Genomic DNA, 24,280 nt, shown 5'->3' with positions numbered 1-24,280 from the left:
TTCATTTTCTCGCTTGCCAATTAACACTTTGATAAAACCATCAAAAACGAATACATGTATTTTTCAATTTTAGATAGCAAGCCACAATGTACTCGAACCGGCAACTAAAACGCCAGGGGAAAACAGAGCGACCAAAACACGCACGCACACGCACGCGCACGCACACGCACACGCAACCACGCACACGCTACCCTCTCCACTCGCTCGGAGCCAATTAAAAATGTTGGCGTAACATCTGAGCGGAGCCACCATTGCTGCTGCAGTGCGCATGCGCGCGCACACGACTACCGCGTGAGGCGGAGCTCGGGCTGCATACCCACCGGCCGAGGAGCGTCCATGTGTTCTCCATCGTGACATCTCCTCACCGAGAAGACGACGACGACGACGCCGACGACGACGCCGACGACAAAGAGGAGGAGGAGGAAGAAGAGGCACCCATGCGCCCCACCGGTACGCAGCAGGCGACTTGGGCTCGCCTTCGGGCTCATCCGGCCGGAGCAGCGTCGAGGAGAGGCGGCGTTCCCCCCAAGCCTCTCGCCGTATGTGGACTGATGATCGGACGCTCGGCTGTCCGGACGCCCCCCGCCTGGTGAGCCCATCCCGACCCCGAAGGAAAGAAGCCTCGGTCCGGCTCTCGGAGAGCTCCCTATGGAAACGGAAGACCAGAATTTCCGGAAAAAGGCCAATTGTTTGACGGAGAAGATGATCTCGATTCTTTCCCTCTTGGAAATGAATGCGTTTTGACTTTGAGTGGGCTGCTTTTTTCTTCTTCTCCTTTTTTTTGTTGGTCCTTGGAGCGTTGAATCCGAAATTCCAGGACGAAAATCCCATGTTTTGTTCCCATGTACTGGGCTAGTCTGGTGATTTATGGACGTGCGTAGGAACAGGTTGATCCCACAAAGTGCTGCCTCCTTTGAAGAAAGATCAGTGTGAGGATTGAGGATTTGGCATCATTTTTTTTAGTTATTTTTAACATTGATTAGTTTTTCTGTTGGCCAGTCTTCATCCCAACGCAACCATAAGGCTCCTGGCTCCTCCACGTCGCCCTCCTCCTCCTCCTCGCCCCTCATCCTCGTCCCCGTCCTCCTCCTTTTCCGCCTGGCTGAGGTCCCACGCTCCGTCAAATATTTACTTCCTGTACATCAAGCGGAAAGGGGGTTCCCCTTTCGTGGAATGCGGAAACATGGGCCTGTTCGAGCGCGGAGTGCAGATGCTGCTGACCACGGTGGGCGCCTTCGCCGCCTTCAGCCTCATGACCATCGCGGTGGGCACCGACTACTGGCTCTACTCGCGAGGGGTCTGCAGGAGCAAAAACGCCAACGACAACGAGACCAGCAAGAAGAACGAGGAGGTCATGACGCACTCGGGCCTCTGGAGGACCTGTTGTCTGGAAGGTAAGAACCCGGAAACTCGGTACAACTTTTATGGTCAAATTTAAAAAGGCCAAAGGTCACCGTGGACCACAGTGGGCCGCCAACTCCATCCTTTGCCATTGATGCGACTGTTTGGATGACAGCAGTTCCTGATGCTAATGTGCTAAAGTAGATAATTACATAAGACGTAATGTAATACAAGGGATCAGATGTAGTATTTCCCGTTAGGGTCGTTTTTGTTCAAATCAAAACAATTGTATATTTTAACATCAGGTGGCTAAAAGATATATTGCATTTACGTTGTATTAAAAGGGAAGATGATTTTGGAGTTGAACTTTTAGGGTGCTATTGAAGCTTTATTTGATAGGTTACATAAGCTTCAATACCATCTACACTGCTTGAAAATATAGAGGTGAGATTTAGTGCAATAGTGATATAACTCCCAGCATCTTTTTTTGCTAATATTTTGTTCTTTAGAGGCCCAAAATTGTGCTAGAGTGCTCCCAAAAAAGTAGAACCAAGGAAATATTTTAGTCCAATAGTGGTCTAACGACAAACAACTGAGAAATGTATCAGTAATAATCTCAAAGTTCTACACAGTAGTGGTCCAAGTATTCCGATTTAATGTAAGGATGGATCCTGGTATGAAAATCGAAGTCCGATAGTGGTTTAAATCAGGATTCACTTTCAGATTTGATGCCTATTGCTGTCTTTGGCAGACTTGGTATGTTTCGACATTGTCCAAAATGGCTTTTGGGGGCAAAAGAATGGTGGGCTCGCATTGGTCCAGAGTCCCAATCAATAAATGGGCTTCTTGGCGGCCTTTTTGCGCCAGCGTTGTGGCGGTGTGACCCGAGGCCGTGTGTTTGATTCCCACCAGTTGCGTCGTTGTTTGCACAGAACAAATCGATAGGAACACAATGGCGCCGTGTCAGCGCGCCGGCAAAACGCCCGCGGCCTCGTAACGACACGCCGGACACCGGCGACCGCTCGTTGGCGTCGTGACCGGCGTAGTACGGCAGGAATGGGCGTGGCTCCATCTTGCCACTGCTTTTTATGAAGTTTAATGTGCTTCCTTGCTCATGTAGTGTTGTTTTGAGCGATTGGCTAATTAGGAGAATGGATTGGGGATGCTATTGTGCTTTTTTTTTCTTTTTCCTATGACGTTGAAAGTAGAGAAAGCTTCCGAGCCGTCTGATCTGCGGCACGTCGCCTTCGTCCGAAGAGTTAGTGAATGAGTACTCCTTGCTGTCACCTCCATCTGTCACTCCCCCCCTCGACCTACCCCTAGTTCTGGCCCAGAGCCGCCCTCCGGTTCGCTCTGGGCCCGTGCCAGAGCCGGGCGCTCCCTCTCCTGCGGGAAGCGCCACGTAAACAAGTGGGAACGTTTGAAAAGAGACTCATCTTAATAATATTCTTAAGGGAGCTTTCCATGTAAAATTTGGTAAGCAATAGCAGAGAGGAGGCGGACATTTATTTTGAAATGGACATTTTTGGGGGATGCCAAAGTGACATCATTTTTAATGCCAGTTGATGAAATTTCATGAATAGACCCACAAAAAACGGTTTGATTGCTGCAGTGGATGTCTCAATGGTGAGAAAACTCCCTAAAAAAGGAACCATACCTGAGAGGTGGACATTTTGTCTGAAATGGCCGGTTTTGGATAACAATTTGGTTCTTTTCTTTCTTAATGCCACTTCATGTTAGGGATTGGTCCGCTATTTCCACCTCCCCCCGCCGAAGCGGAACGCCGGCGTGTCGCCAGCCGAGACGAGCTGCCCGCTAATCGCGCATTCGTTGCGTCGACCGTTCGCTCGCGTGTCATGGTAAAGCGCCGTCGAGTCCCTTTTGGGACGCTCGAACTCGCTCGCCGCCGCTTCTCGGCACGCTAGCGTCGAGGAGACGATAAATGTGGCGAGAATCCGCACGGAATCCCGTTGGAAAATCCACCGACGGCATTTTCTGCCCCTTACGTCATCTGTGGCATCACCGGGGTCGTGGCACGGCAAACGCGTACGCCCACTCAAGTCGTGGCGATAGGCGTTTGATCCGTTTGGACTGGGAGGGACGGCGTCGATCGTGAAATTTGTGTTGGGGGAGAATTTTTTTGACATGTTTGGTGAGCTTTGATAAAATCTTAATACTCTTAGTCTTCATTCTTTTGTACAAAAAAGCACGTTTTGTTTACTTTTAGCTTCCTGTACGTCCCACTGACACTCTATTTCTAAATTAGGGATGTCGTCATCACATATTTTTGCATGCGACTCCGAGTCAGCTGTTTTGAAAAGTAAGAAAACTTGAATGGTGTCCATGTCGTAAATATGGAAATATGACAAAACATGCTGGTTGTATTTGGCGAGATGTTTTCAGGAAGTGGCAACACGCGTCCCGTGCCGCAAGGTCACATCCATATAGACGGACGCACACGTGCGTATACACGCCAGCACTCTGTTCATTAACTTTATGGACTTGCTGTTTGAGTGCAATAAAGTAAGCTATTGTGGACATAAACAATATAGCTTAGCATGGTTAGTCAAATAGCATTGTAACGCAAAGACTGGTTTTACTGAAGTATATATATTTTTTTGTGATAGGAAAAATGAACTTTTTGATATTGTGATAATGGGGAATGTTGTGGGTTTTTTACCACAATTTTGGGAATATTTTTATTTTTTTAAGTATTTAGCAAGCTTTTTTTATTTGGGGAATATTTGTATTTTTTAAAGGATTTTTAAAACGTTTTTTGTTGCATATTTTCTATCATGATCTGAAGCCCAGTGACCGAGTGGTTAGCACGTTGGCCCTACAGTTTTGAGATTGAGGGTTCGATCCCATGTCCGGCTAGACCACGTGTGTCAAAGTGGCGGCCCAGGGGCCAAATCTGGCCTGCCGCATCATTTTGTGTGGCCCGGGAAAGTAAATCATGAGTGCCAACTTTCTGTTTTAGGATCAAATTAAAATGAAGAGTATAGATGTATATTAAAATTCCTGATTGTTTTTAGTTCAAAAATAATTTTGTAAAATCTAAAATTATATATAAAAAAGCTAAAATAAGCATTGTTTTAGAGCTATAAAAACTGCATATTCAGGGCTTTTAATCCAGTTCTTTTAATCCATTTATATAAAAAAAATCTAAATATTATATCTAAAATGGTCCGGCCCACGTGAAATCAAGTTGACGTTAAAGTGGCCCGCGAACCAACCCGTAAGGTTGTGAGCGTCTCCTGTTTCCCGTAGTTAGCTGGGATAGGCTCCAGCACCCCCGCCCCCGCGACCCTGGCGATACAGAAAATGAATGAGTTGCACCCCGCTCCAATCTAAGCACAATATCTCCCTGGCTTTTGTTCTCCCAACATTCACCGCTGCTGTTTGGCCCTGCAGCGGAAGATGACATGTGGACACTCACGGAATTGACAATGGGCCCGGCGGGAAGGGGGCGAGGTAGAGGTGGGGGGCATTAGAAGGTGGTGGTGGTGGTGGCGGTGGCAAGGTGTGGGGTGGGGGGGTCGCTTTGACGCAGCCACACTGCAACCATCGGCGTTTTCTTTCCCTACATTAAAGATTAGCAAGAGGAAGAAGAAGAAGGAAAAAACCGCAGCGAAGCGCCACGCTGAATACTGGATGTGTTGTCCCCCGATCCCCCGAACACACCCACGCAGCATTTTGACCCGTGCTCACCCACCCCCCACCTCGCCTCCCGCCATTGTAGCGCAGATCGATGATCACAAATGAGTTCTTCCCGGGATGGATGAAGAGCTTGTAGAAACTTGTTGTGTGTGTGTTTTGGGGGGGGCTTTGAAAATTGGCTGGCGTTTAGCCCGGCAAGCTAGTTTGAGCTAAAGCTTGATTTTCACTGAGCTTGAATAGCTCATAGTGAGCGCGATTCTTCTAAAAGAGCAAGAGTGCGACAATCAAATGATCCAATCTTAATAATTGTCGAAATGAATTGAACTCACTGACTGCTATAGATGTCCAATCCGTTTTGACCGGACTGAATTGGACGTCTATCGCCATCTGTGGCTAGCAAGTAGATAAATGGTGTTTTACACAAAAAAACTATAACCAGTGTGAATTTATATTTGTATTCATATCTTAGTATCATATTGCTAATATTTAATTTTTTCAACTGCAAATTTGTTTTAATCAATATTAGTCAATTGGTCCATATAGCGTGACCGGACGATTCGCCAAAAGACGTTTGGCCGACGGACAGTTCGCCGAAACGGGATTCGTCCATGTATTCATCCATGTCGTCCATGATTCGTCCAATATGTCCAGCGGGGGGCAGTACATGCCCTTGTTATTCCTAAATGAACGTTATCTGTAACGGGCCGTATATGGCCCGCGGGCCGAGGTTGAAAAACATGTACACACACGATCCGGGGGCGGGGCGAGCGTGCGAAACGTCCGTTCGGCGAACTGTCCGTCGGCCAAATGTCTTTCGGCGAATCGTCCGAGTACCACTATATAGGGGTTAAAGGTCAAAACCAACAAACATTTGTATCTAATTCAAATTAAATGTTCATTAAAGCGTTCTTGAAAAATTAAATAAAATAACAGCAGAGGTACATTTACAGCACTCGCTTTATTGATATGAAAATGAAATGAATAACATTTTAAAAGTTAATTAAAAAAATATTCCAAAGTTTCCTGAGTCATTGCCTGCCATTGACAATGGCAGCTGGCCAGTTCATTTAAACTGGGTGAAATGGAATGCTAACGTTTTGAGTGCTATTTACGGGGCTAGGCGCAGTTTGCACAAGTGTAGGTGGTCGCCAATTAGTTAAATGAGGGGTTTTGGAGGGGTCTTAATTGGCCGGACGCAGTGCTAATGCTTTTACGTTTGGAGTGTTTGTCATTTAACAGTGTGAAAAGAAGTCTCCTCGTCAGCGCGGCGTAATCCGCAGCCGCCGCTTTTTCGCGCCGCCGTCTTTGGCTGCAGTTTTTTCGCAGCTCAGCGAAGGTGCCGTAATTGGCAAAGATGGAAGAAGGTGACTTTGACGGCTTATCTGCGCCTTTTTAAAATGGCCAACCAAAAAAAAAAGGAAAAAGGCCAGATACCCTCTGAGCGAGTCCGCAAAGTCGCTCGGCGGACGACGTAGCGCTCCTTCATTGGGCGGCGGCCAACGGGCGGGAAAGCGTCACCGGCGGCTTGTCTTTGGGTTGTCTTTCGGCGACCCGGACTTTATCTCGCTGGAAGAGCTTATCGCTTGCGCTGAGCTCGCCACTTTTCAGGAAATGGCTGGCGCCAGAAATCTTTTCCAACTTGACTTTGGCCAGATAAGCAAAAATAGAGAGCGACAAAAAAGTGCGACTCTTCCAATCATTCATTTTAAATTCCAAAATACATGTAAAAGTTCAAATAAGCACAATCCAAGAAATCCTTAGCCGTCATTCTACAAAAATAGTGGTTGAAACAAACAAGACTTTTCAAGAAATCATTCTTTGAATGTTACAAGAAAATGAACCAAAATATGGACATATTATTAGCCTGCTGGCCTAGATTATTAAAAAAAAAAGAAAGCTTTTTTGGTTGTGTCCCGCTACTTTTCCCCACGTAGCTTTTGCCGCTCGCTAACGGCAAGACGAGTTGACGAGGGGTCGTCGGTCGCCAGTCGCCGCCTTGCGGGGACGTTTATCCAGATGAATGTGATGATTAGCAAAATGACTAGCATGTGATTATGAAGATAAATGGGACCATTAGAGAGCTTCCTTGTGCAGGACAAACATGAAAAATGAAGAAAAAGCTGTCTTTTATAAGAAAAATAGCCTTACTATTCATGCTCTATGTTTTTTTTTTTTTTAAAGCTTTCGTATACATTGTGGCCTTTTATTTTAACCAAAACCCTTATTATACATAGTCTTTTATTATTATTTTTTTTTGGGAAAAAAAAGCCTTATTATACATTGTGGCCTTTTTTTTTTAAACCAAAACCCTTACTATACAATATACATAGTCTTTTATTATTATTATTTTGGGGGAAAAATGCCTTATTATACATGGGCTGTTTTGACAAAAAAACTAACCTTACATGGCTTTTTTTAAACAAATAAGCCTTACTATACAGTGTTTTTTAGCAAAACAAAAAAACTTATCATACATGGTCTTTTTTTTAAAAGCTTATTATACATGGACTTTTTTGACAAAAAAGTTGTTTTTAAATGCCTTACTATACATGGTCTGTATTTTTGAGCACTTTAGTATATAGTATGAATTTTTTTTAAAGGCTTACTATAATACATTGTCATTTTTTGACAAAAAGTCTTGATTTTTTTGTTTTAGAAAAAAAAGCATTAGTATACATTGTCATTTTTAACGAATAAAGGCCTTACTGTATATGGTCTTTTTACATGAAAATTAGCCTTATTAATACATGGTTATTTTTGTTTTTAATGAAAAATAGCCTTAGTATACATCATCTTTTTTTTTTCGTAGTACCTACTTTGTGTGCGGGTATCCTACTTTGTGTGTGTGTGTTGTTGTTGTCACACCCCTGGGTGCAGATGCGCCATGTGATCTCCACCTCCTCACTGTAACCACGGCAACCCAAGCCACGTCCACATGGCAACAGCTGCCGTAGGCACCGACCGTGGTGGGGAGGGGGGTCGCGGTACCCTGGTCCGCTGACGCATCCGCCGTCCGCTCGGAAAGTTTGCGAAAATTCCGCCCACCGCCGCTTGCAAAGTGAAGAGGCCCTCCATGTCTTCCTCTGCTCCCTCCCACTGCCTGACCCCGAACCCCCCCGTCCCCCCGTCACCTTTCCCATCGTACATCCGTTGGTGTCTCATCAAGCTTTTGTTTGATGACAGCGGCAGGCTGCGTGGGCCGGCCGCCGCCACCCGGATGTCTCCTTCCTTCTTTTTTTTATCCGACGCCACCACAAACGAGAAGTCTGCGTTTCTCTGCTTTTTACTTTCAATGTAGCACTTTGTTGGTATGGCATTTCCATGACCTTTGACCTTTCTAGCACCAATACTTTTCACCAAACGGCTTTTCTTCCGGGTGTTGTCCCAATACTTTTGTCAACTTGGTATGTATGTGTGTGTGCACCGCTGGTGTTTTATGGCCGCAAGGACCAGAGTGGACGCGGGGGTCACAGGGTCAGTGTGAGGTTCATTGGCACCGCAGTAAAGAAGGAGGGGCTAATTTTTCTAACCTTTTACACTGCAAAAAGTCTCAATAACGTCTGTCGTTTCCCGTAAAAATGTCTAAGATATATTTTCAGTATGATATAAATGGTTATTATGAGACGACCTACACTTGTTTGGCAGAGTTTTATATCCAATATTCTTTTTTCTTAGAAATGTTGTTGTATTTATTGTTGGTCAAAATGTTTTTAATGAAGTGTTTATGCATTCCTTGATGTCATTTTTTGGCTTTTATAAGTCGCTAATGTGTTAGCTTGCGTCCACATGAAAATGGGACATTTTGGAGGACGTGCTTGAAAGCTGCAGGCAGGCCTGCGTCATCTTGCTCTTTTTATTTTATTTTTTTAAGCACTCAGCGTTTTAGCGGAGTGTGAACGGGACACTTTAGCGGCGTCCCGCTCGGTTCCCGGGTTGAATTCTCTCGATGGCATCCTAACCTGTGGCTTTTTTTTGGCTTTGGTTTCTTAATACAAATAACAAAAATGAACTTCAGTAATTGTGGTTTTGTCTTGCGTATGTCAAAATAAGAAATAAAGCTGACTCATTTGTTCCTTCCACATGTGTCAAAGTGGCAGCCCGGGGGCCAAATCTGGCCCGCCGCATCATTTTGTGTGGCCCGGGAAAGTAAATCATGAGTGCCGACTTTCTGTTTTAGGATCAAATTAAAATGAAGAGTATAGATTTATATTAAATTTCCTGATTTTCTCCCTTTTAAATCAATAATTGTAATTTTTTAATAATTTTTTCTGTATTTTTAGTTCAAAAATCATTTTGTAAAATCTAAAAATATATTTAAAAAAAGCTCAAATAAACATTGTTTTAGATCTATAAAATACTGAATATCCAGGGCTTTTAATGCATTTATAAAAAGAAACCTAAATATTATATCTAAAATGGTCCGGCCCACATGAAATCAAGTTGACATTAAAGCGGCCCGCGAACCAACCCGAGTCTGACACCCTTGCTTTAGACTACCGTAATACAACTTTTAAACCAAGGGTGTCCAAACTTTTTATTGTCACATTGACACATAACAACAAAAACAAGCATAGAAAAAATAGAAGCCATGCAATAAATGACTTGAAGAAACACAACCAATCAGAAAGTGCGTCATTTGTTGTTGTTGTTGTTGACGTCTTTTTGTTTTCTTCTGCTTGACAGGAAACTTCAAGGGCATGTGCAAACAGATCGACCACTTCCCCGAGGAGACGGATTACCAAGCCGACCCTTCCGAGTACTTCTTGCGTGAGTACACAGCCGCACAATGGTGGGAACCTACAAAAAAAAAAATCCTCCATTGGTTATTCATTTTGACTAAAAACAGTCCTATTCGTTCCCTATGTCAATGTTACATGGTCCATTTCAATGAGCCTAGATTTAGCATCCGTTAACTGGACGCTCATCAATATGCGAAGCCATTCAGGTTCTTGTATTTATTATCAATCTCGGTGGAAAGGAGCAGTCACCAGAAATGACATCCGCTTTGGGTCAGTCTTAGTCACTCCTTACCAATGTAATCAGAATCAGCTGTAATCAGAAATTCCAAAGACGTCTTGATCTGTCAATTCCACAAAAAAATACCATGTATAGTAAGGCTTTTTTAAAATATAAAATGACTATGTATAGTAAGGCTTTTTTTTAAATAAAAAGATTATGTATAGTGAGGCTTTTTTTCTTAAAAAATGAGATAGTATAGTAAGGCTTTTTTCCCTAAAAAACGACATATTTTAGTAAGGCTTTTTTTCCTAAAAAATGACATGGTGTAGTAAGGCTTTTTTCTTTAAAAAAACGACATAGTATAGTAAGGCTTTTTTTCTTTAAAAAACGACATAGTATAGTAAGGCTTTTTTTCTTTAAAAAACAACATAGTATAGTAAGGCTTTTTTTCTGAAAAAAACGACATAGTATAGTAAGGCTTTTTTAAATATAAAATGACTATGTATAGTAAGGCTTTTTTTTAAAATAAAAAGATTATGTATAGTGAGGCTTTTTTAAATATAAAATGACTATGTATAGTAAGGCTTTTTTTAAAATAAAAAGATTATGTATAGTGAGGCTTTTTTCTTAAAAAACGACATAGTATAGTAAGGCTTTTTTCTTAAAAAACGACATAGTATAGTAAGGCTTTTTTCTGAAGAAAACGACATAGTATAGTAAGGCTTTTTTTACTTGAAAAACGACATATTATAGTAAGGCTTTTTTTCATTAAAAAAACGACATAGTATAGTAAGGCTTTTTTTTCTTGAAAAAATGACATAGTATAGTACGGCTTTTTTCTGAAGAAAACGACATAGTATAGTAAGGCTTTTTTACTTGAAAAACGACATATTATAGTAAGGCTTTTTTTCATTAAAAAAAAAAAAATAGTATAGTAAGGCTTTTTTTTCTTAAAAGACGACATAGTATAGTAAGGCTTTTTTTTCTTAAAAGACGACATAGTATAGTAAGGCTTTTTTCTCTTGAAAAACGACATAGTATAGTAAGGCTTTAAAAAAAACGACATAGTATAGTAAGGCTTTTTTTTCTTAAACGATGACATAGTATAATAAGGCTTTTTTACTTGAAAAACGACATAGTATAGTAAGGCTTATTTTTTTTGAAAAAAACGACATAGTATAGTAAGGCTTTTTTCTGAAGAAAACGACATAGTATAGTAAGGCTTTTTTACTTGAAAAACAACATATTATAGTAAGGCTTTTTTTCATTAAAAAAAAAACGACATAGTATAGTAAGGCTTTTTTTTCTTAAAAGACGACATAGTATAGTAAGGGTTTTTTCTCTTGAAAAACGACATAGTATAGTAAGGCTTTTTTTCTGAAAAAAACGACATAGTATAGTAAGGCTTTTTTACTTAAAAAACGACATAGTATAGTAAGGCTTTTTTTCTTGAAAAACGACATAGTATAGTAAGGCTTTTTTTCTTGAAAAACGACATAGTATAGTAAGGCTTTTTTTCTGAAAAAAACGACATAGTATAGTAAGGCTTTTTTCTTTAAAAAACTAAATAGTATAGTAAGGCTTTTTTCTTTAAAAAAACTACATAGTATAGTAAGGCTTTTTTCTTTAAAAAAACGACATAGTATAGTAAGGCTTTTTTCTTAAAAAACGACATAGTATAGTAAGGCTTTTTTTTCTTGAAAAAATGACATAGTATAGTAAGGCTTTTTTCTGAAGAAAACGACATAGTATAGTAAGGCTTTTTTACTTGAAAAACGACATAGTATAGTAAGGCTTTTTTCATTAAAAAAAACGACATAGTATAGTAAGGCTTAAAAAAAAAAAAGACATAGTATAGTAAGGCTTTTTTTTCTTAAAAGATGACATATTATAGTAAGGCTTTTTTCTTAAAAAACGACATAGTATAGTAAGGCTTTTTTTCTTGAAAAAACGACATAGTATAGTAAGGCTTTTTTTCTTGAAAAACGACATAGTATAGTAAGGCTTTTTTTTCTTTAAAAAACGACATAATATAGTAAGGCTTTTTTTCTTGAAAAAATGACATAGTATAGTAAGGCTTTTTTCTGAAGAAAACGACATAGTATAGTAAGGCTTTTTTACTTGAAAAATGACATATTATAGTAAGGCTTTTTTTTCATTAAAAAAAACGACATAGTATAGTAAGGCTTTAAAAAAAACGACATAGTATAGTAAGGCTTTTTTTTTTTGAAAAAACGACATAGTATAGTAAGGCTTTTTTTCTGAAAAAAAACGACATAATATAGTATGGCTTTTTTACTTAAAAAAACGACATATTACAGTAAGGCTTTTTTCTCTTGAAAAACGACATAGTATAGTAAGGCTTTTTTTCTGAAAAAAACGACATAGTATAGTAAGGCTTTTTTACTTAAAAAACGACATAGTATAGTAAGGCTTTTTTTCTTGAAAAACTACATAGTATAGTAAGGCTTTTTTTCTTGAAAATCGACATAGTATAGTAAGGCTTTTTTTCTTGAAAAATGACATAGTATAGTAAGGCTTTTTTTTCTTTAAAAAAGGACATAGTATAGTAAGGCTTTTTTACTTAAAAAACGACATAGTATAGTAAGGCTTTTTTTCTTGAAAAACGACATAGTATAGTAAGGCTTTTTTTTCTTTAAAAAACGACATAGTATAGTAAGGCTTTTTTTTTCTGAAAAAAACGACATAGTATAGTAAGGCTTTTTTTTCTTAAAAGACGACATAGTATAGTAAGGCTTTCTTTCTTGAAAAACGACATAGTATAGTAAGGCTTTTTTCATTAAAAAAAACGACATAGTATAGTAAGGCTTAAAAAAAAAAAAGACATAGTATAGTAAGGCTTTTTTTTCTTAAAAGATGACATATTATAGTAAGGCTTTTTTCTTAAAAAACGACATAGTATAGTAAGGCTTTTTTTCTTGAAAAAACGACATAGTATAGTAAGGCTTTTTTTCTTGAAAAACGACATAGTATAGTAAGGCTTTTTTTTCTTTAAAAAACGACATAATATAGTAAGGCTTTTTTTCTTGAAAAAATGACATAGTATAGTAAGGCTTTTTTCTGAAGAAAACGACATAGTATAGTAAGGCTTTTTTACTTGAAAAATGACATATTATAGTAAGGCTTTTTTTTCATTAAAAAAAACGACATAGTATAGTAAGGCTTTAAAAAAAACGACATAGTATAGTAAGGCTTTTTTTATTTGAAAAAACGACATAGTATAGTAAGGCTTTTTTTCTGAAAAAAAACGACATAGTATAGTATGGCTTTTTTACTTAAAAAAACGACATATTACAGTAAGGCTTTTTTCTCTTGAAAAACGACATAGTATAGTAAGGCTTTTTTTCTGAAAAAAACGACATAGTATAGTAAGGCTTTTTTACTTAAAAAACGACATAGTATAGTAAGGCTTTTTTTCTTGAAAAACTACATAGTATAGTAAGGCTTTTTTTCTTGAAAATCGACATAGTATAGTAAGGCTTTTTTTCTTGAAAAATGACATAGTATAGTAAGGCTTTTTTTTCTTTAAAAAAGGACATAGTATAGTAAGGCTTTTTTACTTAAAAAACGACATAGTATAGTAAGGCTTTTTTTCTTGAAACCGACATAGTATAGTAAGGCTTTTTTTTCTTTAAAAAACGACATAGTATAGTAAGGCTTTTTTTTTCTGAAAAAAACGACATAGTATAGTAAGGCTTTTTTTTCTTAAAAGACGACATAGTATAGTAAGGCTTTCTTTCTTGAAAAACGACATAGTATAGTAAGGCTTTTTTTCTTGAAAAACGACATAGTATAGTAAGGCTTTTTTTCTTGAAAAACGACATAGTATAGTAAGGCTTATTTTTTTTGAAAAAAACGACATAGTATAGTAAGGCTTTTTTTCCGAAAAAAACGACATAGTATAGTAAGGCTTTTTTACTTAAAAAACGACATAGTATAGTAAGGCTTTTTTTCTTTAAAAAACGACATAGTATAGTAAGGCTTTTTTTTCTTGAAAAAATGACATAGTATAGTAAGGCTTTTTTCTGAAGAAAACGACATAGTATAGTAAGGCTTATTTTTTTTGAAAAAAACGACATAGTATAGTAAGGCTTTTTTTCCGAAAAAAACGACATAGTATAGTAAGGCTTTTTTACTTAAAAAACGACATAGTATAGTAAGGCTTTTTTTCTTTAAAAAACGACATAGTATAGTAAGGCTTTTTTTTCTTGAAAAAATGACATAGTATAGTAAGGCTTTTTTCTGAAGAAAACGACATAGTATAGTAAGGCTTTTTTACTTGAAAAACAACATATTATAGTAAGGCTTTTTTTCATTAAAAAAAACGACATAGTATAGTAAGGCTTTAAAAAAAAAACGACATAGTATAGTAAGGCTTTTTTTTCTTGAAAAAATGACATAGTATAGTAAGGCTTTTTTCTGAAGAAAACGACATAGTATAGTAAGGCTTTTTTACTTGAAAAATGACATATTATAGTAAGGCTTTTTTTTCATTAAAAAAAACGACATAGTATAGTAAGGCTTTAAAAAAAACGACATAGTATAGTAAGGCTTTTTTTTTGTTGAAAAAACGACATAGTATAGTAAGGCTTTTTTTCTGAAAAAAAACGACATAGTATAGTATGGCTTTTTTACTTAAAAAAACGACATATTACAGTAAGGCTTTTTTCTCTTGAAAAACGACATAGTATAGTAAGGCTTTTTTTCTGAAAAAAACGACATAGTATAGTAAGGCTTTTTTACTTAAAAAACGACATAGTATAGTAAGGCTTTTTTTCTTGAAAAACTACATAGTATAGTAAGGCTTTTTTTCTTGAAAATCGACATAGTATAGTAAGGCTTTTTTTCTTGAAAAATGACATAGTATAGTAAGGCTTTTTTTTCTTTAAAAAAGGACATAGTATAGTAAGGCTTTTTTACTTAAAAAACGACATAGTATAGTAAGGCTTTTTTTCTTGAAAAACGACATAGTATAGTAAGGCTTTTTTTTCTTTAAAAAACGACATAGTATAGTAAGGCTTTTTTTTTCTGAAAAAAACGACATAGTATAGTAAGGCTTTTTTTTCTTAAAAGACGACATAGTATAGTAAGGCTTTCTTTCTTGAAAAACGACATAGTATAGTAAGGCTTTTTTTCTTGAAAAACGACATAGTATAGTAAGGCTTTTTTTCTTGAAAAACGACATAGTATAGTAAGGCTTATTTTTTTTGAAAAAAACGACATAGTATAGTAAGGCTTTTTTTCCGAAAAAAAACGACATAGTATAGTAAGGCTTTTTTACTTAAAAAACGACATAGTATAGTAAGGCTTTTTTTCTTTAAAAAACGACATAGTATAGTAAGGCTTTTTTTTCTTGAAAAAATGACATAGTATAGTAAGGCTTTTTTCTGAAGAAAACGACATAGTATAGTAAGGCTTATTTTTTTTGAAAAAAACGACATAGTATAGTAAGGCTTTTTTTCCGAAAAAAACGACATAGTATAGTAAGGCTTTTTTACTTAAAAAACGACATAGTACAGACGCTCCCCTACTTACGAACATTCAACTTACGAACAACGGTACATACGAACATGTCTGCAAATTGCGTTTAAGTCCAAAAATGTTCGCAAGTCCAATTTTGTATTTCGCGTCTTTTTCGGAGTAGTACTTCTTTCCGCCGCTAATACCGACGCCTGGCGCTGTGAGAGCTCAGCTCACCCAGCATCTACCTTCTTCGTTGCAATGCGGAAGTGCGTGAATGTATCTCCAGTGTGCAAAGAACCTTTTTCATTTGTATCATTAAATATCTCATGCATCCAATATTGAATATGGTTGGTAAAAAGCTAAATGCTTCTATTGAGGGAGTTGCAAGGAAGAGGCAAGCCATTTCATTTGAAACGAGTGGCAATAATAACGAAGCTTGATGCGCGTCAGAAAGTGGTGAGCGTTGCACATTCAGTACCATTTATAAACAGAAAGATCGAGCAGCAGGACCCAAATATTGAACGTTGCACAAAGTTTGCAAATCAATTGAATGATGCCATACAGTGCTACTGCATCATTTATGATGAAAAAAAGAAGAAAACTGTGCAATCGTCATTAGGTTGCTTCTTTTGGCCAGTTTCTAATACATAAATCTATCTCTCTCTCTACAGTACTGTACATATTCTCTCCATTTTATTAAATGTTTTTTTTTTCAGTACAAACCAATGCGTGTTACTTATACAAGCCTTAAACATACAAATGCACTTATATAAACCTTCAATATACTTATATAGGCCTTAAACATAAATTATAATACAAAATATAGCACTAAATCAACTTACAAACAAATTCAACTTATGAACAATCGCTCGGAACCAATTGCGTTCGTAAGTTGAGGAGTGTCTGTATAGTAAGGCTTTTTTTCTTTAAAAAACGACATAGTATAGTAAGGCTTTTTTTTCTTGAAAAAATGACATAGTATAGTAAGGCTTTTTTCTGAAGAAAACGACATAGTATAGTAAGGCTTTTTTACTTGAAAAACAACATATTATAGTAAGGCTTTTTTTCATTAAAAAAAACGACATAGTATAGTAAGGCTTTAAAAAAAAACGACATAGTATAGTAAGGCTTTTTTTTCTTAAAAGACGACATAGTATAGTAAGGCTTTTTTCTTAAAAAACGACATAGTATAGTAAGGCTTTTTTTTCTTGAAAAAACGACATAGTATAGTAAGGCTTTTTTTCTTGAAAAAAGACATAGTATAGTAAGGCTTTTTTTTCTTTAAAAAACGACATAGTATAGTAAGGCTTTTTTTCTTGAAAAAAGACATAGTATAGTAAGGCTTTTTTTCTTTAAAAAACGACATAGTATAGTAAGGCTTTTTTTTCTTAAAAGACGACATAGTATAGTAAGGCTTTTTTCTTAAAAAACGACATAGTATAGTAAGGCTTTTTTACTTGAAAAACGACATATTATAGTAAGGCTTTTTTTTTCATTAAAAAAAACGACATAGTATAGTAAGGCTTTAAAAAAAACGACATAGTATAGTAAGGCTTTTTTTTCTTTAAAAACGACATAGTATAGTAAGGCTTTTTTTTCTTTAAAAAACGACATAGTATAGTAAGGCTTTTTTTCTGAAAAAAACGACATAGTATAGTAAGGCTTTTTTTTCTTAAAAGACGACATAGTATAGTAAGGCTTTTTTTCTTGAAAAACGACATAGTATAGTAAGGCTTTTTTTCTGAAAAAAACGACATAGTATAGTAAGGCTTTTTTTCTTGAAAAACGACATAGTATAGTAAGGCTTTTTTTTCTTTAAAAAACGACATAGTATAGTAAGGCTTTTTTTTTCTGAAAAAAACGACATAGTATAGTAAGGCTTTTTTTCCGAAAAAAACGACATAGTATAGTAAGGCTTTTTTACTTAAAAAACGACATAGTATAGTAAGGCTTTTTTTCTTTAAAAAACGACATAGTATAGTAAGGCTTTTTTTTCTTGAAAAAATGACATAGTATAGTAAGGCTTTTTTCTGAAGAAAACGACATAGTATAGTAAGGCTTATTTTTTTTGAAAAAAACGACATAGTATAGTAAGGCTTTTTTTCCGAAAAAAACGACATAGTATAGTAAGGCTTTTTTACTTAAAAAACGACATAGTATAGTAAGGCTTTTTTTCTTTAAAAAACGACATAGTATAGTAAGGCTTTTTTTTCTTGAAAAAATGACATAGTATAGTAAGGCTTTTTTCTGAAGAAAACGACATAGTATAGTAAGGCTTTTTTTCTGAAAAAAACGACATAGTATAGTAAGGCTTTTTTACTTAAAAAACGACATAGTATAGTAAGGCTTTTTTACTTAAAAAAACGACATATTACAGTAAGGCTTTTTTCTCTTGAAAAACGACATAGTATAGTAAGGCTTTTTTTCTGAAAAAAACGACATAGTATAGTAAGGCTTTTTTACTTAAAAAACGACATAGTATAGTAAGGCCTTTTTTCCTTGAAAAATGACATAGTATAGTAAGGCTTTTTTTCTTGAAAATCGACATAGTATAGTAAGGCTTTTTTTCTTGAAAAATGACATAGTATAGTAAGGCTTTTTTTTCTTTAAAAAAGGACATAGTATAGTAAGGCTTTTTTACTTAAAAAACGACATAGTATAGTAAGGCTTTTTTTCTTGAAAAACGACATAGTATAGTAAGGCTTTTTTTTCTTTAAAAAACGACATAGTATAGTAAGGCTTTTTTTTTCTGAAAAAAACGACATAGTATAGTAAGGCTTTTTTTTCTTAAAAGACGACATAGTATAGTAAGGCTTTCTTTCTTGAAAAACGACATAGTATAGTAAGGCTTTTTTTCTTGAAAAACGACATAGTATAGTAAGGCTTTTTTTCTTGAAAAACGACATAGTATAGTAAGGCTTATTTTTTTTGAAAAAAACGACATAGTATAGTAAGGCTTTTTTTCCGAAAAAAACGACATAGTATAGTAAGGCTTTTTTACTTAAAAAACGACATAGTATAGTAAGGCTTTTTTTCTTTAAAAAACGACATAGTATAGTAAGGCTTTTTTTTCTTGAAAAAATGACATAGTATAGTAAGGCTTTTTTCTGAAGAAAACGACATAGTATAGTAAGGCTTATTTTTTTTTAAAAAAACGACATAGTATAGTAAGGCTTTTTTTCCGAAAAAAACGACATAGTATAGTAAGGCTTTTTTACTTAAAAAACGACATAGTATAGTAAGGCTTTTTTTCTTTAAAAAACGACATAGTATAGTAAGGCTTTTTTTTCTTGAAAAAATGACATAGTATAGTAAGGCTTTTTTCTGAAAAAAACGACATAGTATAATAAGGCTTTTTTACTTGAAAAACAACATATTATAGTAAGGCTTTTTTTCATTAAAAAAAACGACATAGTATAGTAAGGCTTTAAAAAAAAAACGACATAGTATAGTAAGGCTTTTTTTTCTTAAAAGACGACATAGTATAGTAAGGCTTTTTTCTTAAAAAACGACATAGTATAGTAAGGCTTTTTTTTCTTGAAAAAACGACATAGTATAGTAAGGCTTTTTTTTCTTGAAAAACGACATAGTATAGTAAGGCTTTTTTTTCTTTAAAAAACGACATAGTATAGTAAGGCTTTTTTTTCTTGAAAAAATGACATAGTATAGTAAGGCTTTTTTCTGAAGAAAACGACATAGTATAGTAAGGCTTTTTTACTTGAAAAACGACATATTATAGTAAGGCTTTTTTTTCATTAAAAAAAACGACATAGTATAGTAAGGCTTTAAAAAAAACGACATAGTATAGTAAGGCTTTTTTTTTTTAAAAAACGACATAGTATAGTAAGGCTTTTTTTCTGAAAAAAAAACGACATAGTATAGTAAGGCTTTTTTACTTAAAAAACGACATATTATAGTAAGGCTTTTTTTCTCTTGAAAAACGACATAGTATAGTAAGGCTTTTTTTCTGAAAAAAACGACATAGTATAGTAAGGCTTTTTTACTTAAAAAACGACATAGTATAGTAAGGCTTTTTTTCTTGAAAAACGACATAGTATAGTAAGGCTTTTTTTCTTGAAAAACGACATAGTATAGTAAGGCTTTTTTTCTTGAAAAACGACATAGTATAGTAAGGCTTTTTTTTCTTTAAAAAAGGACATAGTATAGTAAGGCTTTTTTACTTAAAAAACGACATAGTATAGTAAGGCTTTTTTCTTGAAAAACGACATAGTATAGTAAGGCTTTTTTTTCTTTAAAAAACGACATAGTATAGTAAGGCTTTTTTTTCTGAAAAAAACGACATAGTATAGTAAGGCTTTTTTTTCTTAAAAGACGACATAGTATAGTAAGGCTTTTTTTCTTGAAAAACGACATAGTATAGTAAGGCTTTTTTTCTGAAAAAAACGACATAGTATAGTAAGGCTTTTTTTCTGAAAAAAACGACATAGTATAGTAAGGCTTTTTTTCTGAAAAAAACGACATAGTATAGTAAGGCTTTTTTACTTAAAAAACGACATAGTATAGTAAGGCTTTTTTTCTTGAAAAACGACATAGTATAGTAAGGCTTTTTTTCTTGAAAATCGACATAGTATAGTAAGGCTTTTTTTCTTGAAAAACGACATAGTATAGTAAGGCTTTTTTTTCTTTAAAAAAGGACATAGTATAGTAAGGCTTTTTTACTTAAAAAACGACATAGTATAGTAAGGCTTTTTTTCTTGAAAAACGACATAGTATAGTAAGGCTTTTTTTCTTGAAAAACGACATAGTATAGTAAGGCTTTTTTTTCTTTAAAAAAGGACATAGTATAGTAAGGCTTTTTTACTTAAAAAACGACATAGTATAGTAAGGCTTTTTTTCTTGAAAAACGACATAGTATAGTAAGGCTTTTTTTTCTTTAAAAAACGACATAGTATAGTAAGGCTTTTTTTTCTGAAAAAAACGACATAGTATAGTAAGGCTTTTTTTTCTTAAAAGACGACATAGTATAGTAAGGCTTTTTTTCTTGAAAAACGACATAGTATAGTAAGGCTTTTTTTCTTGAAAAACGACATAGTATAGTAAGGCTTTTTTTTCTTTAAAAAAGGACATAGTATAGTAAGGCTTTTTTACTTAAAAAACGACATAGTATAGTAAGGCTTTTTTTCTTGAAAAACGACATAGTATAGTAAGGCTTTTTTTTCTTTAAAAAACGACATAGTATAGTAAGGCTTTTTTTTTCTGAAAAAAACGACATAGTATAGTAAGGCTTTTTTTTCTTAAAAGACGACATAGTATAGTAAGGCTTTTTTTCTTGAAAAACGACATAGTATAGTAAGGCTTTTTTTCTTTAAAAAATGACATGTTATAGTAGGGCTTTTTTCTTTAAAAAACGACATAGTATAGTAAGGCTTTTTTACTTAAAAAACGACATAGTATAGTAAGGCTTTTTTTCTTTAAAAAACGACATAGTATAGTAAGGCTTTTTTTTCTTTAAAAAACGACATAGTATAGTAAGGCTTTTTTTCTTTAATAAGCGACATAGTATAATAAGGCTTTTTTCTTAAAAAAACGACATAGTATAGTCAGGCTTTTTTCTGAAAAAAATGACATAGTATAGTAAGGCTTTTTTCTGAAAAAAACGACATAGTATAGTAAGGCTTTTTTACTTGAAAAACGACATAGTATAGTAAGGCTTTTTTCTTAAAAAAAACGACATAGTATAGTAAGGCTTTTTTCTTAAAAAAACGACATAGTATAGTAAGGCTTTTTTTCTTTAAAAAACAACATAGTATAGTAAGGATTTTTTTTAAAAAACGACATAGTATAGTAAGGCTTTTTTTTCTTAAAAGACGACATAGTATAGTAAGGCTTTTTTTCTTGAAAAACGACATAGTATAGTAAGGCTTTTTTTCTTTAAAAAATGACATGTTATAGTAGGGCTTTTTTCTTTAAAAAACGACATAGTATGGTAAGGCTTTTTTCTTTTAAAAAACGACATAGTATAGTAAGGCTTTTTTCTTTAAAAAACGACATAGTATAGTAAGGCTTTTTTTCCTTAAAAAACAACATTGTATAGTAAGGCTTTTTTTCTTAAAAAACGACAGTATAGTAAGGCTTTTTTCTTAAAAAACGACAGTATAGTAAGGCTTTTTTTCTTGAAAAACGACATAGTATAGTAAGGCTTTTTTTTCTTAAAAAACAACATAGTATAGTAAGGTTTTTTTTCTTTAAAAAATGACATGTTATAGTAGGGCTTTTTTCTTTAAAAAACGACATAGTATGGTAAGGCTTTTTTCTTTTAAAAAACGACATAGTATAGTAAGGCTTTTTTTCTTTAAAAAACGACATAGTATAGTAAGGCTTTTTTTTCTTGAAAAAATGACATAGTATAGTAAGGCTTTTTTCTGAAAAAAACGACATAGTATAATAAGGCTTTTTTACTTGAAAAACAACATATTATAGTAAGGCTTTTTTTCATTAAAAAAAACGACATAGTATAGTAAGGCTTTAAAAAAAAAACGACATAGTATAGTAAGGCTTTTTTTTCTTAAAAGACGACATAGTATAGTAAGGCTTTTTTCTTAAAAAACGACATAGTATAGTAAGGCTTTTTTTTCTTGAAAAAACGACATAGTATAGTAAGGCTTTTTTTTCTTGAAAAACGACATAGTATAGTAAGGCTTTTTTTTCTTTAAAAAACGACATAGTATAGTAAGGCTTTTTTTTCTTGAAAAAATGACATAGTATAGTAAGGCTTTTTTCTGAAGAAAACGACATAGTATAGTAAGGCTTTTTTACTTGAAAAACGACATATTATAGTAAGGCTTTTTTTTCATTAAAAAAAACGACATAGTATAGTAAGGCTTTAAAAAAAACGACATAGTATAGTAAGGCTTTTTTTTTTTTAAAAACGACATAGTATAGTAAGGCTTTTTTTCTGAAAAAAAAACGACATAGTATAGTAAGGCTTTTTTACTTAAAAAACGACATATTATAGTAAGGCTTTTTTTCTCTTGAAAAACGACATAGTATAGTAAGGCTTTTTTTCTGAAAAAAACGACATAGTATAGTAAGGCTTTTTTACTTAAAAAACGACATAGTATAGTAAGGCTTTTTTTCTTGAAAAACGACATAGTATAGTAAGGCTTTTTTTCTTGAAAAACGACATAGTATAGTAAGGCTTTTTTTCTTGAAAAACGACATAGTATAGTAAGGCTTTTTTTTCTTTAAAAAAGGACATAGTATAGTAAGGCTTTTTTACTTAAAAAACGACATAGTATAGTAAGGCTTTTTTCTTGAAAAACGACATAGTATAGTAAGGCTTTTTTTTCTTTAAAAAACGACATAGTATAGTAAGGCTTTTTTTTCTGAAAAAAACGACATAGTATAGTAAGGCTTTTTTTTCTTAAAAGACGACATAGTATAGTAAGGCTTTTTTTCTTGAAAAACGACATAGTATAGTAAGGCTTTTTTTCTGAAAAAAACGACATAGTATAGTAAGGCTTTTTTTCTGAAAAAAACGACATAGTATAGTAAGGCTTTTTTTCTGAAAAAAACGACATAGTATAGTAAGGCTTTTTTACTTAAAAAACGACATAGTATAGTAAGGCTTTTTTTCTTGAAAAACGACATAGTATAGTAAGGCTTTTTTTCTTGAAAATCGACATAGTATAGTAAGGCTTTTTTTCTTGAAAAACGACATAGTATAGTAAGGCTTTTTTTTCTTTAAAAAAGGACATAGTATAGTAAGGCTTTTTTACTTAAAAAACGACATAGTATAGTAAGGCTTTTTTTCTTGAAAAACGACATAGTATAGTAAGGCTTTTTTTCTTGAAAAACGACATAGTATAGTAAGGCTTTTTTTTCTTTAAAAAAGGACATAGTATAGTAAGGCTTTTTTACTTAAAAAACGACATAGTATAGTAAGGCTTTTTTTCTTGAAAAACGACATAGTATAGTAAGGCTTTTTTTTCTTTAAAAAACGACATAGTATAGTAAGGCTTTTTTTTCTGAAAAAAACGACATAGTATAGTAAGGCTTTTTTTTCTTAAAAGACGACATAGTATAGTAAGGCTTTTTTTCTTGAAAAACGACATAGTATAGTAAGGCTTTTTTTCTGAAAAAAACGACATAGTATAGTAAGGCTTTTTTTCTGAAAAAAACGACATAGTATAGTAAGGCTTTTTTTCTGAAAAAAACGACATAGTATAGTAAGGCTTTTTTACTTAAAAAACGACATAGTATAGTAAGGCTTTTTTTCTTGAAAAACGACATAGCATAGTAAGGCTTTTTTTCTTGAAAATCGATATAGTATAGTAAGGCTTTTTTTCTTGAAAAACGACATAGTATAGTAAGGCTTTTTTTTCTTTAAAAAAGGACATAGTATAGTAAGGCTTTTTTACTTAAAAAACGACATAGTATAGTAAGGCTTTTTTTCTTGAAAAACGACATAGTATAGTAAGGCTTTTTTTTCTTTAAAAAACGACATAGTATAGTAAGGCTTTTTTTTTCTGAAAAAAACGACATAGTATAGTAAGGCTTTTTTTTCTTAAAAGACGACATAGTATAGTAAGGCTTTTTTTCTTGAAAAACGACATAGTATAGTAAGGCTTTTTTTCTTTAAAAAATGACGTTATAGTAGGGCTTTTTTCTTTAAAAAACGACATAGTATAGTAAGGCTTTTTTACTTAAAAAACGACATAGTATAGTAAGGCTTTTTTTCTTTAAAAAACGACATAGTATAGTAAGGCTTTTTTTTCTTTAAAAAACGACATAGTATAGTAAGGCTTTTTTTCTTTAATAAGCGACATAGTATAATAAGGCTTTTTTCTTAAAAAAACGACATAGTATAGTCAGG

General features: G+C 34.2%; 1 protein-coding gene across 1 annotated transcript in view; it reads left to right on the top strand.

Annotated features, from left to right (window-relative positions):
- The first annotated feature begins 252 nt into the window (after nt 1-252).
- The window catches only part of cacng2a (calcium channel, voltage-dependent, gamma subunit 2a), a 43,478-nt gene continuing 19,450 nt past the window's right edge, over nt 253-24,280 (top strand). Inside the window, exons 1-2 of the mRNA XM_077618566.1 lie at nt 253-1,394; nt 9,685-9,768. Of these exons, the coding sequence (XP_077474692.1) occupies nt 1,184-1,394; nt 9,685-9,768 (295 nt within the window). The 5' untranslated portion in view covers nt 253-1,183. The remainder of the gene's footprint in view (nt 1,395-9,684; nt 9,769-24,280) is intronic.

Source organism: Stigmatopora argus, chromosome 14 (assembly GCF_051989625.1).
Source record: "Stigmatopora argus isolate UIUO_Sarg chromosome 14, RoL_Sarg_1.0, whole genome shotgun sequence".
Lineage (NCBI taxonomy): Eukaryota > Metazoa > Chordata > Actinopteri > Syngnathiformes > Syngnathidae > Stigmatopora > Stigmatopora argus.
This window is presented reverse-complemented; position numbering and strand designations above follow the sequence as displayed.